Consider the following 17,681-nt stretch of genomic DNA (forward strand, 5'->3'; position numbering starts at 1 on the left):
GGATGTCCCCAGCCACTGCAGTTGTCGTTATTAAGTTCCAAGGGAAGTATAATTCACTGCACAAATGAAGTGCCAGTCTTCTTGTTCTGTGGTTGTGCCATGCCTACCATAGTGCGTAAGCATCATATCCCTTACTGGAGCTGATAGTTGTTGCAGCAGGAAGGATCCCATTTGGAGTTTCACTCAAGTCTTCTGAGTGATAATGTATGGGAGCGCAACTGCAGCAATTAAGTGAGCTGCTTTCCATGTGGGTTCCCTGTAGATACCCATCCTCGGGAAAATTCTAACTATTATTCTTATCCTGATTTTACTCAATTGCTTATAATTTAAGTAATTTTTCTTTAAAAGAAACCACAACTGAAAGGTGTTTTAATTAATGCACCTTAATTACAGAAGCAAATGTTATGTCAAAAAGGTTAAGTTTAGATAAAACTGCCTGAAGTGTAACTAAAACAATCAAAAAGATGCTCTAGTAGTAGTCTTATGCTTAGAAGACTCTGATTCAAGCAGCCCAAGATTTGGCAGAACTTGGTTTTGAGCCTTTCATTTTATTTAATAAAAATGTCTAGAAATTATTTTTTTTTCTTGTTGATAGGCTATACAACTTGCGTGCTTTGACCATACACTAAAAATATATATGTATGTACACTTGTTAACTATTTTGTATAATTTCCTTAACTTTTATATAAAATGCCTGTTGAAGAGCTCTCAATTTCTCCTTAATAAGTAGTCTTTGAACCATCAGTCAGAACCGTTAATGCTTGTACACCGATGTGCCAGCAGCGCCAGCTATTATGCTTAAATAATGAGTGGAAGTCACAGTGTACCTTATTCAACAGACATGAAGCTTATCTGAACTGAAAAGGCTTTTCATGCCAAAATTGGACTTAGGAACACTAAGTCTAATTTACACATCTGATGGGATTCACAAACAGAGCTAAAATTACTCGAGTAGATTTTGTTTCTGCCATGTCTGACTTCCATCTAGTTGCAAACATTTAATCTGTGTTTATTTACAGTATTCAAGTTTTAGATGGATTAATTTTTTTTGCTTGCTGTTCCTGCTAGCACTTTTCACACTGTTTTCTCACGTGACTGTCTTCTTGCTAGCTTGGTATTTATCCTGCTGGGCAGGATCAGAATTTGTGCCTTAGATCCTATCTATGTGGAAAAGGCAAACTGCTTTAATGACACTGGTAAAATTAAACCAGTAGATCTCCTGACATCTTCCAAGGTCGTAAAAAGGCCTATATTTATAACACTATTTCTTTTTAGGTTGGGGATACTCTGTGGCAGTTTATCCTGGTGTACTTTTTGACTGCTATAGTTCAAACACAAAAATTTCTTGCTGGCCAGGGCACGGGTAATAGACTTCCATCATGATTTTGGAAGAGCTGGAGCTATCTGAAAAGTTGTAGCCCTTGATTGCTCTCCAGCTGCCCTGGCTGGAGGGATACATGCCTCACACCTTTTCAGTTGAGCCTCTAGAAAGTCTCCTGGGAATGGTCCCCAATTCCCTGCAGTGAAAGCTGTCTGGATTAGCTCATGTCTTGTCCAACAGCAGTTTCACCTAAAGAGGACTGACTTTGCCCAAAAGCATGTAACAGGAAATCTAGCAAGGTCTACTGATGTGGCTGTTAAAATAACTGGTAATCTCAAGTGTGGAGTAGTAATAAACTAGTATGGCTTTTAATTTCTCGACCCAGGCTAGCTAGGTCTGCGAGTGGATGTTTGACTGCTTATTCAGTTATTCTGTAAACTTAAGTGGATACTGGCAGATATCTATTAGTAATTTCCCACGCTGAAAAAATGTAATTGAAATGACCATGTCCCATTGATTCGTTTTAAGTATCCCTGAGAGAGTAAATGACCTGTTACTGCTTGATAATTTCATTTGCCCAGAAAATATTACTTCCATAATAAGTTGTCAACAATCTGTGAAGTGCTAAGCACGTATGCAACTTAGAAGTCTGTCCTTGTTAACTAAAATAAAACCTGAAAGGTGGTTCATATTTGTCACGCATTGGACAAGGTGTGATCACTCTAAGTTATAACACTCATTTTAGATTCTTTTAGGCTTTCAGACTCTTGCCAGTCATAGAATAGAATCATATAATCATTTAGGTTGGAAAAGACCTTTAAATCATCAAGTCCAACCGTTAACTTAACCCTGCCAAATCCACCACTAAACCATGTCCCTAAGCACCTCATCCACATGTCTTTTAAATACCTCCAGGGATGGCGACTCCACCACCTCCCTGGGCAGCCTGTTCCAGTGTCTGACAACCCTTTCAGTGAGGAAGTTTTTCCTAATATCCACTCTAAACTTCCCCTGGCACAACTTGAGGCCATTTCCTCTAGTCCTGTCACTAGTCACTTGGGAGAAGAGACCAACACCCACCTCTCTGCAACCCCCTTTCAGGTAATTGTAGAGAGTGATAAGGTCTCCCCTCAGCCTCCTCTTCTCCAGACTGAACAACCCCAGTTCCCTCAGCCGCTCCTCATCAGACTTGTGCTCCAGACCCCTCACCAGCTTCGTTGCCCTTCTCTGGACATGCTCCAGCACCTCAATGTCCTTCTTGTAGTGAGGGGCCCAAAACTGAACACAGTATTCGAGGTGCGGCCTCACCAGAGCCGAGTACAGGGGCACGATCACCTCCCTACTCCTGCTGGCCACACCATTTCTGATACAGGCCAGGATGCCGTTGGCCTTCTTGGCCACCTGGGCACACTGCTGGCTCATCTTCAGCCGGCTGTCGACCAACACTCCCAGGTCCTTTTCTGCGGGGGAGCTTTCCAGCCGCTCTTCCCCAACCTGTAGCGTTGCATGGGGTTGTTGTGACCCAAGTGCAGGACCCGGCACTTGGCCTTGTTGAACCTCATACAATCGGCCTTGGCCCATCGATCCAGCCTGTCCAGATCACTCTGCAGAGCCTTCCGACCCTCGAGCAGATCAACACTCCCTCCCAACTTGGTGTCGTCCGCAGACTTACTGAGGGTGTGCTCGATCCCCTCACCCAGATTATTGATAAAGATATTAAACAGAACTGGCTGCAATACTGAGCTCTGGGGGACTCCGCTTGTGACCGGCCGCCAACTGGATTTCGCTCCATTCACCACAACCCTTTGGGCCCGGCCGTCCAGCCAGTTTTTTACCCAGCGAAGAGTGCGCCCGTCCAAGCCGTAGGGCTTAACATCTTGGAATACAAAGCATTACCTCCATATAACTATAAAGCTGTAATATAGGTATGTATAAAATAAAAAGAATTATGCAAGAGCTTTATGTCTTGCTTTACAATGTGTAGTTTATTCATGGCTGAAAATATGCATGTCTTTTGACATGCCCTGTTTTGTTTTATCTGATGATTTTATCTGCTTTAGTTACGCCACCGTAACGTTCAGATTTTTGCAATTCTGACCACCATAGCATCCATTCATGATTGGGACAGATTTCTGGTGGTGACTTCTGTAGAGCTCTGGTGCTTTACAATAGATACATAGTAGCTCAGTAAATCAAGGGCATACGATAGTCAAATTATAGGGTTTTTTTATTTTTTATAGGGCAAATTATGTGCAGATTGTGCTTATGATTTCTTTGCTATTGAGAAGGTTAATTTTATATTGGTGAGTTCAAACTTGATCCAGAAAGGCTGTTGCTTGACATGTTATGTTGATTGGAGTGAGTTTTATTATTGAAGGATAATGTTTGCAGTCTACTAATAGGTATTGCAAAGCTGTCATTAAAAAAAAAAAAAAAAGTTAAGGAGATAGAAATGGCCAAATATTTGCTGAAACACAAAGCTGGAAAAAGCTAGAAATATGTTAGTTGATGGAAGAACTACCATCGTTTTATGCAAACAGAATTTGTAAGTCTTTATGAAAACTATATCCAGTAGAAATATGTGGTGGGGTAGTGGGTATGTGATTTGAATGACTTGCACTGAAAGTATCTTAAAAGATATTTTGCATATTCATTCAAAGATGTAACAGTTGCTGAGCTTGGATACTTCTGACTTGAGGTAGACAGTGTTTTTATTTTTTTTTAATTTTTTTTTTTAATTCAGGGATACTCCAGATACGTTTTCGTTCTGTCATAGAGTTCTGTTGGAAAATTGAAAAAAATTGGCTTTGGTAGAAAAAAAATGTACATTTGCATATTTAAAGAGTTATCAAGGGAAAAACAAATCTGTTTGTTAGTTCTTGCTTTCATTGAATACATAGGGGTTGAAAATTCCCAATTCACTGTTATATCTCATTAAATTGCGTGGTGGAAGTTGTGTGCATCATCATCTCTTTGAATATAGTGCTGTTAAATAAAAAGACGAGATTACTTCCTCATTAAGAATTTTAGCTGACTACCTCTTCACAATTTTTTTTTTTAATGTAGCATTTTTTTGTATTTGTAATTCTTGTGTAAATGAACAGATGGGAACACTTTGCGTGTAAAACTTCAGGATTATTTAGGGAAGGGGTAAATGGTGAGGTTGTATCCTCGATACTTCAAGCATAAGTTTATCAATTCATAATTCACTGAGAATATCACTTAAAAAGTTCCCACCCTCCTGGTCCTGAGTTGTTACGAACAAACATCCTGTATGTACTACTGTAATTTCCTCACTTGACCCAGGGAGGGTTTTTGCGTAGGTGCTGTGGAACCAGGTGATTGCTTTCCTTCCTAGCCCACAGAACAGTGGTTTAGATTTAAAAGAAAGAGGAAAATGAGTAAGTGCAAGTAACTGAAGATGGGAGAAAGTGATTACTGTCCTTTGCACTGTCTTCATAGTCAGGTTGTTCCTTTTTCTGTAGAAAAAAATATGACCTGTTTTGAGAGCATTCATTTTAGATCAACACCATTTAAATTGGACTCTTCTTCTTTCAGATGTTCTGAAGTTCTTTTATCATCAGTTCTTTTACAATGCTAATTCCTCCCTGGCATCTTCTGTAGTGTTGTTGTCATACAAACCTACAGAATAGTGTTTCGCCTTAGCTGCTTTGGGGTTGGGAAAACTGAATTTTGCACTTTTGTGTAGAACATTTATTACTGGGTCTAGCACCTACTGCAGGCAGCATTCAGGACAAACTAGCGTGACTTGGCAACTGGTTTACACAGTTGAACGTAGCACTGATGCAAAATCTGTGATAGGCTGTCAACATCTGTCAAGACAGTAATAAAAAGTTTGTACCTAAATAGGCTGGGGATGCAGGTAAAGAAATGGTTTCTGTGCTTCAGCATATTCATGTGGAAGACACTGTTGTTAGGAGCAATATAAGGAACGAGTGGTGCTTATTCCATTAGCAGTTATCTACAGACAGTACACCACTACTGTGATTGGGCATCTCAGTCTGAGGATACATTCTTATGACTGAAATCTATACATCCCTCAGAGATTGCCCTGGAAGCCCAGAGTAAGACAGCGGGGCCGTTCAGGACAAGAGATAGAGAAGAAAGCTTTACGCAGCTAGGAGTGCAGGAGAATGCTAGGTTGTCTGAGTATAATTACTGCACTGGAATTTATCCAGAATAGCTGCAATATTGTGAAACATGCCACGTGATTTTTTTTATTTTATTTTTATTTTTTAATAGCATAAGCAGACATGATTTTGGATTTACATCTTATCCAAAAGAAACAGTACCCTCCTAAGCTGGCTAACAAATTCTTGATGCTATTGGTTTATTAACATGTGCTGTATAAGAGCATAAGCTGTTAAATACTGCTCAGAAGCTGAAGCTGAAAGATGCATAGATAATACTCAGTTTAACAGAAAAAATCAAAAACTACCTCAAAAATTGGAGGTAACAAATCTGTTCCATTTGTATTCCTTACTCTTGGCTGTTTATAAAAAGAAAAATGCAATAGACTTTGCACTAGACAGGTGCAGCTAATACGCCTGAAGCGTTGTGTTCCATATATTTAATAAATTATGTTGTAGGTGGGGGTGTTTGCATACTTCTGAATTATTCACTACAGCAGTTTAGATAATTTAGCTTTGTATCTCATTTCTAATCCCAGTCTCAATAAGTTAGCATTTCAACCACAAACATTCAACATGTTAAGAAAAGGATGATTTTAGGGGGAGGGAGGAAGAAGGAAGGGAACAAAGCAGCTGGCATTCCTCTCGAATTTGAAGAATAATTGAAGATAATGTATTGTCTCATACATGCCAGAACTGTCTTGTGGATCCTCAGCTCTTATCAGCTGGCATATCTCCAGTTATTTGACTTAACAGAGCTGAAGATCAAGCCCTAGTTATGCGGGGATCCAAAGTGACAGAAACTTTTGAAACAACCAACTGAAAATAGCTGAGTTTATAGGCCTGACTCAGAAAAGGTAGTAAGTGATGGAGAGATGGCTTTTCTGATTGAACATAGAACTAGTAGTGATGGTAAGAGACAAAATGAGTCATCCTTACTAAATGTGGTGAGATTTCTCGTGTCCCCACTGTTTTTCTGTCAACGTTTCTATATAATTTGAGATGTAGAATGAGATGAAGAACTATTCAAGCAACAGCAGGTCAGCCTTTTTATTTAAGTATCTTGCCTTTATTTTAACATTGTTTGTAAATACCAGTGAAATGAAATACCTGGAGAAAGGTAGCTGGATCTTGGTACTCTCTGCTTGCCAGGTATTTAACCAAGTATACTCTGACTGTGCTGTAGCTTGAGGGTAGAGAGAATATGTGCAGCCCTATGCTGCAGGTTCTGCTTGCAAAAGGCATTGTAAAACTCGTTGCTGTGTGGTTCCCTGTTGACAGCCTCCCAACAGCTTTCCCAAGGAAGTCTGCTCATGGTGAGGCTAAGTGTCAAGTGGTGTTCCCCAGGAATTGTACTTTATGCCCAAAGTGAAGGTGGTTTCAAATGCGTAGAAGGTCCTGCTAAGATGTTTGTACTGGGTTTGGAGGGAGGGGAGCATTTGTGTGTCTGCCAGACTCAGCCTCTCAAAAGATGCTCTTTCTGGAATGCTTGAAAATGGCAGGGGGGAAAGGTTTCTCCTTCCAGAAGCTGAAGTCTGATGGGCTTATGGTCTGTGTAAAACTGTCGTGTACTGATTTTAAATGTTCTGACTGATAAATGTATCGCACGTGGAAGATGGAAGGTTGAGTTGGGGAAATAGCCATAAAGGACTTTATTTTCATCATTCAGATGAACAGATGAAAGTTTAAAAACCAACCAAACAAATAACACTGCCACCCCTCCCAAAAAAAAAGCAAACCCAAACAAAGAGGTTAAATAAAGATGAGGTTTTGGAAAACACAACTCAGTAAGCCTTTGTTTTCCTGCTCTAGACTACTACCTTTCTGAAATACTTACTGCATATAAAATCTAGGATTTCAGACATCCTCTTGATTCTCTATTGCAAATTGATGAGCCTATGATTGCATTGCTTGTGCACAAGTTCTCCTAAGCCAGAGATGTAAAATGAACAAATTGTGTGTGCCATCTTCAGCCCAAAATCTTTATCTGCTTTTAAAGTGGCAGCAGCCATCTTAATGTATAATTTTTGCTTTCTAGTATTTCTAATCTTTCATGTGACTATGAATTATTGACTGGCTAAACCCGACCTATCATACTTCTAAAGGTAAGACAGGCAAGAGAGTGGAATCGCATATTTCTACAACTTTATGGCCCAGCAGAATCAACAGGAGGAAAAATAGTAAAAACCATGCTTTTGTCAGTGAGGTGGGTGGATCAGACCCTGAGCACAGAGCAGAAACAGACTGACGGAAGAAGAAATCTGTGCTGATCTTTGCCAGTTAGTTTTCTGCTAGTAAGTGCACTTTTAAAGTTTCTGTCAGCTGGGTGTTGCAGACTAGAAATGCCATTGCAAAGCGACTGGGGAAATCTTTCTGTGTCAGAATGATGAGTGGAGCTGGAGGCATGGCAAAGGTGGTACTGATAAAGAGGCACAGCAGGTGATAGGCATTTTTTGATGGAGACATACTTTTGGGTCGTTGTTTCTCTGAGCAGCTTCTGTGGTGTTTTCAAGCCTGTCCGTAGCCAGGCAAATGTTAAGCTCTAAACCATGAACCACATGAAACTTATTCAAACGTACATATAATTCCATCCAATCAAAAGATAGACTAATGATTATTTTGAGCAAATGCAGTTTTTCATGTAGTGTGTGAAACTGAACTTTTGAAATTTTTAGGAGCATGTGGAAGCTAACAAGTTTTGGTTATATTTGGTGTGTTCATTCATTGATTCTGTAGTTGAGATTCATAGATTGAGAACATAACAAAAAAATTACCTGAATTCCACAAGGTGAATCTATTTAGTTTCATACACTTTTGTCTGACGCCCTTTGTGTTCAGGAGTCCACAAGATCCAATAGACTTAATATAGCTTTTGAATATAGTAATTTTTTCTCCTTTTCATGGTTTATTTGAAATTGTTCCATAGCAATTGTATAAATAAGTGTTTGGGTGGCTGTTTGCATATATCTGCATTTTCATGTAAATAGCACTTTTAGTCTGTAGTACCACTGAGGAGTCTATCTGCCGTGAAAGACTTGGAGATCCATGCTTCTAAAGCACTCAACCTTTGGGAAACTCCATTCTGTAGCTACAGAAGTGAATGAATGATATGCCAACCTCGTAGTGTTTGCATTTGGCTTTAAAATTCTTTGAGGCATGGACCATTGCCGCCTTAACAGTTTTCTGCTCAGCAAAAAAGGCTCTGTTGCTGGACTTTTTGGCACAGCATGCTGACATGGTGCATGTCACTGGGGAGCTGATAGCTTTTGTAAAGATGTTAATTGAGGGATCTTGTTATCTTTTTACAGAATCATGTAAACCCAGCAATGGATTTTACGCAGACCCCTCCAGGAATGCTAGCCCTCGACAACATGCTGTACTTCGCTAAACATCACCAGGATGCTTATATACGGGTAAGGCTTCTTCTCGTCTTTGAGATCTGTGAGGTTGCCTGTTCACACTGATTATGTCCTGTTTACAGTTGACGTTGAAGAGGTGGTTCAGAATCCTGATATCATTAACACCAAACTCTAGGAAGGCAAACCACCTAACACTAAAACATGACATGTCTGTAAAAGTTTTGGGAGAAAGCTGTCCAGTCTGTCATTGCTGAGTAAAATATTACAGATATTATTTTTTGCTTAGGCTTGCAAAGAGAAGGGAGATGAGTTTGTGCCTTTTTCAGATGCATGATGGATGTCCATAAGCTCAGAAATGAGTAATTGTGCAGAATTCTCTGCCCTGCTCTGAGTCTACCAAAAACTGTCAGGGTTTTCTGTGGAAAGGAGGCCTTGGTGAGCAAATGCCTTGGTAAGTGACTGAGTTGGCAGTGTCCTGTGAGCTAAGATACTCCCAGTAAAACTACTGCTGTAGGTGAGGTAATGCTTGGAGGAAAATAGGTAAAAAGCATCATGATTCACTTGCACAACCCGTTGCTGCCCCCTGCCCACGCCACTTCCGACACTTGTTATTGCAGTGGTAGTTAAAGCTAGTTATGTGTTGCATCCTTACAAGAAGATGCTTACAGATGAATAATACCTGCCTCTGAATAGAACAGCTTTTCCTGACCTTTATTGAAGTCGAATATTTGCCAAGCGTAAACCTAGCGAGCACAGATGGGAGTAGAGGGTAGTCTAGAAAGTCAGTGTCTTGAGACAGTAGGGATGGTTTAGCTCCCCCAGAAAAAGCGCACATGCAGACCTGATTAAAGAAGGTTGTGTATAGCAAGGAGACGGTAGACACACCAATCATTTCTGCTAAAAAGTGAAGAGTGAACTTCTAATATGCATTATTGTCTTGTTTTTGCGCAAAGTGGAATAGTGTCAAAGCTCTGATAGGTTTGTAAAGGGCATGCTGATATCCAGACCACGATGATCCATGGACATAACAGGAGATCACAAGATTGTCAGATCTGCTCTTTGAATATATCTTTCTGCCTCAGTCTGAATCTAGCAATAACTGTTGAAAGAAACTGTGATAGCGTGTAATAACAGCAATATTTATCAAACCCTATAAACCCCTTAAATTAAGGGTTATTTCACATACAGGGCAATGAGTATGTTTTCGGGATAAACTATGCTGAAATGTGGGTTTTTTTATAAAAAGAGAATGGGTTACTTTTTCTCATTAAAATTTGGTAAGATCTGGACAGTCCTGCTTGATAGGCTTCTTTTGAAAATTCTGAATTCAGAGAATTTGCTTAGTAGGGGTAGCCAGTGCTCCAAATGAGAGAGTTCTGTTTTAAAGAAGTCTGAAAGAATTTAAAGAGGACAGAAATTCTGTTGAAATACAGCTTTCATTGACATCTCTCAATTTGTTCTTATTTTTCATTTTCATGTTGCAAATGCTGTTTTAAAAATTGGGTTCAGTGTAGCATGTAATTAGCCACTCTTTAGAAAGGACTTTGGTGCTGGCTCAGCTTTGTTTCTATAATGCAGTATTTTTGCTGCTGCATTACTGAGAATTTTTGCGTTATTGTGAGATGCCTGTTTTTATTCTTGTATTAGAAGAGCGTCTGGGGTGCCTCATGTAGTTCCCGCCCGAGAAAGAGTACATATACACTGGAAATGCCATACTGAGGCTCGCTCAGGTTAAATTGCTTGCTCAAAGCTGCTTTGGGAACTGTTAACGCACCTTGGGAGCATGTTAGCCTACCCATCTTTCCTCAGTAGTTCTACTTAGTGTTTATAGCAGCATTGCTGGCATGGTAGCTTGCTCATCTGCGGTGGTCCACCTTGTCATGTTAACAGCATGCTGAACACCTCTGAGATGAACGGTGTTGTGCAACTCCTACAGCATTGCTAGTCTTTGATCGCAAAAGAAACCTACTTTCTATCTTTTCATCTCCTTGACTTACTAGCTGGTGTACAGTAGTTTCCTGCGGACCCTGACATGCCTGTTTCCTTCTCATTTTGAGTTCCTTATTTCACACATTTTCTTCATGGTCTTTGGCTCCCAAAGCTCCCACAACACCAGTTTGCTCTACTTGTACAGACCTTGCTTTTTTTTTTTTTTTTTTTTTCAGATATATTTCTACTCCTATACCCCAACAAAAATTCTCTCTGTGGTCACATTTAAGTTTCCATAAGAAATTGTTAGCTCTACAAATAATACTTGCCTACTGAACAACTTGTTTGAGCTCTTCTCTTTTTTTCATTGTTGATACTAGGAAATGTTTTTGTTCTTCGGAGGAGAGATTATTTTCAACTTGGCCCTTTTGCAATAAAGTTGATTACTGTACCACGGGTTAATTCCTAAGCCCCCAGATGAGATAATACCTGTGCTGTGCACTAATTAAAAATTGAGACTGGAAACCAGAGTTGGTTTGAAAGGAACTTGGAAAATACGAAGTTTCTCCTGACAGAATGTGGTGTATAAAGCAAAGACACTATCAGGAAATCATGATGGTTTCACTAAGTCTATTGGCAGTGCTGCATTTTAATGGGCAGCAGGAATCACTACCAGCTGACCTGCCACTTTCTTAGGTTGCCCCAGCTGCATGGCCCTTGGTTAAGAGATCTTCTTGTATTACGGAAAAAATGGATAAGGAGAAGTTAGAAGACAGGCAATAAGTAATCTCTTCCCTTTTCATTCCTTGTTCTGAGTCTAGTAAGTGATTCTGCTTAGAAATAATTTGCATAATAAATGGATTAGTTAGGTGGGAAGGACGTCTGAAACTGAAGTGTTCTTCAGGGGGTGGCAGTGGGTCTTCAAAAACCGGTACCAAACAAAGGTATTCAAAGGACGAGTAAATACTTCTGCAGTGTGTTGAAGAACATGGGTCTGAAGGCGGTGGAGCAGATGGGTAACTCTGCATCTTGAAAGCAGAAAGCATTTCAAGGTGAAAACATGGGTGTCACATGGTGAAGGAGGAAACAAAAATAACCAAACTTTTTTCCCTGTTCGATTCTTTCTTACCTACTTCCCCACAATCCATTTCTCTCATTCACCTTTTTCCTGTTGGATACTTATTCCTGAAATTACAGTAGTATGTTTTCTTTAGCTGCTGTCTTCCTTCAGATAAACACAGTGTTGTTTTTCTTTATTTAGACTTTGAGTTAATTGGTTTTGAATCTCGGTTTTTGTTTGCTATACAATATGACTGGAGCCTCCAGAAGAAATATTGTTTAGTGGAAGGGAAAAACCCCTACGTTTTCTTTGTGTAGTGTCCTTAGCTATCATTTGGATTTTTAAAATAGTTTCCTTTTGAATTAGTTTCCTGTTGCATTAGCTTTTCTTTCTCTTTTTTATTAATTGTCTGGTGCTATTAGTGACTGATACACACTGCATTTTTTTCATGTTCCACTTAAATAATCAATAGTTATCGTCAAAGGCTTTGCTTTTAAAAGGTGGTGACATAGTATATGGAATGCATTGATGGAAGTAATGTTGAATCTCTGCAAGAAATTTTAAAAGTTTCCACAGGAAATAATTGGCAGCTTGCCAAGCTACATAATTATAGGACAGTCAGAGTGCATAATTAAAGTTAACAGTGAAGAAAATGACTGGAATAAAGCTTTGTGACAGATAATTTTTTGTTTTGTTCTTTTGAAGCAGACAAGTCCCCCCCAGGTTCCAATTTGCTCCTTTCCAAAACTACTTTAGCTTCCATTCTACCAATTTTAAAAATAAAATTGTAAGGTACCATTTAAAACAGACTTTTTTCAGTGAAGACATCTTGAGATTTTTCTTACTGGTAACTTGTAGCAGTGTGCCTTTGAAACTTTCCTGAGTGTAAAAAGGGTCTGAGGAAAAACCTTTCCATGGAAACGCTATTATGCCACCATTGCTATTAGTATCTCCGTTTATTGGTGCGTTGTCATTGATTTGTTTGGGAATTCCTGGTGCAAGACTATTCAGATCCATTTTGTTTTCATGTTACAATGAGGAGAGAGGTATAAATATAGGAAACTGAAATAATTTATATGCATATGTGTTTGTAGGTGTGTATTCATTTGCCTGATTTTTTTTTCTTGTATGCATGTACTTCAGTGTTTGCTAATATTGATGTAAAATAATACTGTTTACTTAATTTGGTGTAAAGTGTAAGCTAAATGAACCAAAATGGAGCACTCCTTTTATTTGTAACCCAAAAAGAGAAATTTGATAGTTGTTGTCCTGTGTTTAAATGTGCCATGTTTGTGCCTGGGATGTTTCTGTAGAAACACTAGCTTTGCAGTTTTGGTAAGTTGACCCCTATATGTGCAGTCAATGTTCATTCAGGTGTTCTTGATAGCAGGCAGCAAAATCAAAGCTACTGCTCCAGTTGTGAGTGGACTGCCATTCATCTTGGATCTTGGCTAATTTGACAGTGTTTCCAGGCAGAAAAAGCAGATGCCATTGGTAAACTGAATTTACAGCAACTACACCTTAGCTTCTAATGCACTACCATTGAAATATTCCCTTATTTTACATTTTCCTCACAGTCATCTAACTACAGTGATAGCCTTCATCTGGGAGGGAGTGTAGGATTTTACTTAGAGGTTATTGTGTTTCACAGTAAGTCAGCTGAGTCACAAAGAAGTCCTATACAACATTGTCTCTGGTGGGGTCCACATTTCTCATTCTAATGAATTTTCTTTTGATGACTGACAAGTTGGTGACTTGTCTATATTTTTCTCCTGCGCTTATGACCAGCCACATTCTAGCAGGTCTCACTGCTTCTTTGGGGTGAGCTTCTGTCTTGAGGAGACACATACTTTGTCTCCTTGTTTTGTTTAAGCACAAGAGATTGGTGCTTCATGCAGAAACTGCAAATAAACCTGGCAGCTCCGGGTCTGAGTGTTGGCTATTCACCTCTTTGGATTCTGCCCAGCTGGCTACCAAAGTTTATGCCCAATTCTTGGCCATTTATTAGATTAGTAGGTTCTTTATACGTGTAGGGAAAAATAAGTGTTCCTTGGAAAGAGATCATTTTACTGTAGCCTGAAATTCAAGTCTGTCATCTGTAGAAAAGAAGGTTTATTCCTTTTCCCACTGATTTTTTTCTATTTCATGCAAATATTTGTTAGATATTGAATGTAAAATTTTCAGTATAAAATACTGTCATCAGGGTGGGAAACCAGTGTTGAAATCCATGCTGAAAAGTTGGGCTTATTAATCTCTTGGTATGTTTTATAATGGATCCATTGCTACTACATTTTTGTGAATGATGTTTAAGATACTTAGTGGTATGCTCCTAAATTTTCAGTTCTTGTACTTAAATTTTAAAAGTTACTAAAATGCTCCAAAATCAAAACAATGTTTGGACTTTGGCTGAGCCAAGAGTTGTTTTGATTGCCTGAAAATTAAAAATTGAGCTGGTTTAGGGTCAATAGTAGAAAATCCCCTTTCCCCTGCATCTCTGAGCTGGAAACTCGGTTATTCACAGAGCTGCGATGCGGAGACACTTCTCCAGCAGCTGCTTGAGTTGTGGCTTTTGGGGGTGTTGAGGAGGGAATTCTTTCCCTTTTGAAGCCTTCAGAAGTCACAGTGGAGGAGCAGGTTCTGTTTGCGAGTGCTGGTGATGCAGGCAGGAAGATTGCTGGCATCCTGCAGAGACCTTTCAGAACTTTAATGGGTTGAGTCACAGTCAGACTGTCTGCCGCATACTTTCTAACCTATGCAGTTGTTGTATAGGAGGCTGCCTACACATCCTTCCGTCAATTCACAAAGTCTCCTCATGCCTACTCATTCTAGCCTGATCAGATATGAGTAGTCCAACATATAATTTCAGCATTTTCTGAAATAAAACTGAGCCTCATTTCTGCCATGCCATTTTTCTCCCCAGAAATGATAGGAAAAGGGATGTAATTTATTTCTGTTCTGCTAAAGGTAGAGAGAGAAGTGAGCTTTGTTACATGTGTCTTCCTGGTTTGTCTCGTGAAGGAATGCAATTTTCCACATAAGGTCTAATTGCCTAAGCCCAGTAGTCCCCAGCCTGATAATGTGTTCTTGCCTTCTCTTTTCTCTGCCAGTCTTCCCATTCTCTGTTCTTACCTTCCACTCAGATATCTAACTGTTTTTCTGCCTGCCTTTTGGTTTTTTCCCAAACATCACTCAATGTCTCTGCTTTCCATACCAACACAGCAGGATGTGGTGTGGTTTTGCTCCGAGGGCCTCCGTCACTGATGGAAGAATTGAGGTGGGTCCCCTGCAGTAAAGACGCAAAAGCCTGGAGTGGCTGGCTGCAGCATAAATGCAGAGTTAAGTTACTACTGAGGGAGGAAGAGAATTGTAAGGGAATCATAGCACCCTCTGCACAGCCCTGTGTGGTATGCAGTATGGGATACATATGACTGTTACAGTCCTGCGTACGTTCAGATCACTTCTCACCATTCATGACACACCTAAACTTTCCCATGTATATGGAAGCTGTTGGCTAAACAAGGTCCTGATCCAAAGGGCCCAGAATTTGTTGCAAGTCCAGGTATTGCCTTCAGAAGGTTTTGAATCATACCATGAGTTGCAGCAGTAGCACAGAAAGATTTGGCTGATTTTTGTGGAACCACAATCCCTCCACCTGCAAAGCTGAGGTGTGTATACGTGGGGAGAGAAGACAACTAGCTATGGAGTCTCACAGGTTTTCCCATTTACTCTGTGCCGGGAGCTTTTGTGATTGCTACTCTAGCTGCCAGTCTCATTGATGTGCAATAACAGTTGATGCTTTTCTAGTATATCGATACTACAATAATGTTAGGGCACTAGTAGAGCCTGTTTCATGTTATGAAAGAAAAGAAAATTCAAAAACTTGCTATATTCTGCAGGTACTGCAGTTTCCTGTCCTCCTGCCACAGGTAAGCAAGGAGAGGATTGCAGGGAAAGCATTGCCTTCTTACGTTTGTGGGGGGTATGGAGGGAGAAGGAATACCTGGCAGAAAGTTTTTAAACTGGACCAGGTCAACACCAAATCACTCCCTCCCCACCTGTGCCCGTGGGAAGTGAAGAGCACATTCTGGTGCTGCTTCTGAAGATGACGTGGCAGCTGGGCCTTCTCATCTCGGGTCTTACCACCATGCTTTACAGTGATTTGGTTGGTTCTGCAGGGAGTGGCAAAGAAAGGAGGAAGATACACAATAAGATACACAGGCAAACCACTGTGTATTTAGCTTTTGGTGGAAAATAAAGACAGTACAATCATACTTCACACTAAGGTGTTTGTGTGAGAAACAAAATTTATTGCTACGTGAGCAACTGCAGAACCGTCGAAATTTAGCTTGTGATAGTTTGGCACTAGATTTGTTTTAAAAGAGGGAGGAAAAAAACACACTGTAACTTTTCCAGAAGAAAACCAACTATTGGCAATTTTAAGCCATCTTTGTTAGAGGTATTTTATGGCTGCAGAGTAAAACACTGGCTGTAATAGTACCACGACAGTTTCAATTCACCCTACTGCCTATATGTTGTTATATAATGACATAATCAGATGCTTTTCTTTTCCCTCCTGCCCTGTATGACTGAGTCACTGTCTCTGGGCTGCTTTGCCATAGTGGGCTCCGTGCCTTCTGTTAGCAGTTCTCCCCGGGAGCAGCAGGTTACAGTGCACTTCTCACACGATGCGCTGGTTATCCCCTGGTGCTTTATTCATAGTTGTGCATGACGAAGCACGTATCAGACTCTCAGTGTCTGATCTTTAACATGGTCCTATAACTAGATGTCACTCAAATAAGGCACGGCTTTGTGTCTGTGTTTCTCGTGTCAGAGGCTCCTTTCTTTTTCAGTATCTGTAGTAGGTCTCAGCTCCTCTCTCAAATCTTGGCTTAAATTGCAATTCTACTGCCTTCCTGAGGAAGGCAGACATAATGGTTGCTTTATTTTAGTTTTGCCGTGCAGAATTTCTGTAATGCCTCAGAAATGTGAAGGAAGGCTGAGGTAAGGGAGAAAGGAAGCATGGGAAACTGAAAATAAAATAATGAAGGTAAAAAGACAGGTTAGAGGGGACAGTGATGAGTGAAGGATCTTGGAAGAACAGTGATGATGAAGTTGAGGCAAATGACAAGCTGCCTTAGGAAGAAAGCAAAACTGGTGAAAAGGATGAATGGAAACCGAGTCTGCCTGCAGTAGAGTCCCTTATCCTTCTCAGAAAGCATATCCTTAGGACTTGCTTCCTAGAGTTACTTAAAGCATCCAAATGAAAAGGGAATGGTGAAGCCTACTGTAGGTGATAAAGGAGGCTTAGGAAAAGGAGAAGCAGTACCAAGAAAAGGAAGAGCACCCCTGCAATTTTTGGATATTAAAATGCTGCCTGACTTTTCATTTTGGATCTAAGGATGTTTTTACCATCTTTACTAAGCAGGTCTCTGAACCTCTTGGTACTAACCTACAGCAGACTGCTAGAAAACTCGGTATCTATTAATGCAGAATCATTTTAGATAGTACTACAAAGCAGGTCTGGGGAAATGCTCCTTTTTAACAGTGCAGCAATGCTTGTTGAACTGTCTGTTGTGGGATTATTATAAGTATTGATGTAGCTATCGTGTGTCTTGCCTTTCACTTCTGTATTTACTTCCTAATCATAATGAATCTCTATTCCATTGCCAAGCTCCGAGGTTGGTTCAGGAATCCAAGAATTACATCTGCAGTTGCTGTGGGCAGTATACTTTGAGCCAATTTAATCTTTAATGTGAGGGATTAAGGGATTGGCTAAGTTGATACTCCTTCCCGGTGAGGGAAGAATATTTCTGTCTGGTGGTTTCATCCTCCTGGATTTTGATGAGGAAGCTTATGAACAT

At 40.1% G+C, this 17,681-nt stretch overlaps 1 protein-coding gene across 1 annotated transcript in view; it reads left to right on the forward strand.

The window, feature by feature from the left end:
• The window catches only part of ELMO1 (engulfment and cell motility 1), a 260,399-nt gene that overhangs the window by 87,112 nt on the left and 155,606 nt on the right, over positions 1 to 17,681 (forward strand). The window contains exon 13 of the mRNA XM_059818282.1: positions 8,781 to 8,885. Coding sequence (XP_059674265.1) covers positions 8,781 to 8,885 — 105 coding nt within the window. The remainder of the gene's footprint in view (positions 1 to 8,780; positions 8,886 to 17,681) is intronic.

This window comes from Gavia stellata, chromosome 6 (assembly GCF_030936135.1).
Source record: "Gavia stellata isolate bGavSte3 chromosome 6, bGavSte3.hap2, whole genome shotgun sequence".
NCBI lineage: Eukaryota > Metazoa > Chordata > Aves > Gaviiformes > Gaviidae > Gavia > Gavia stellata.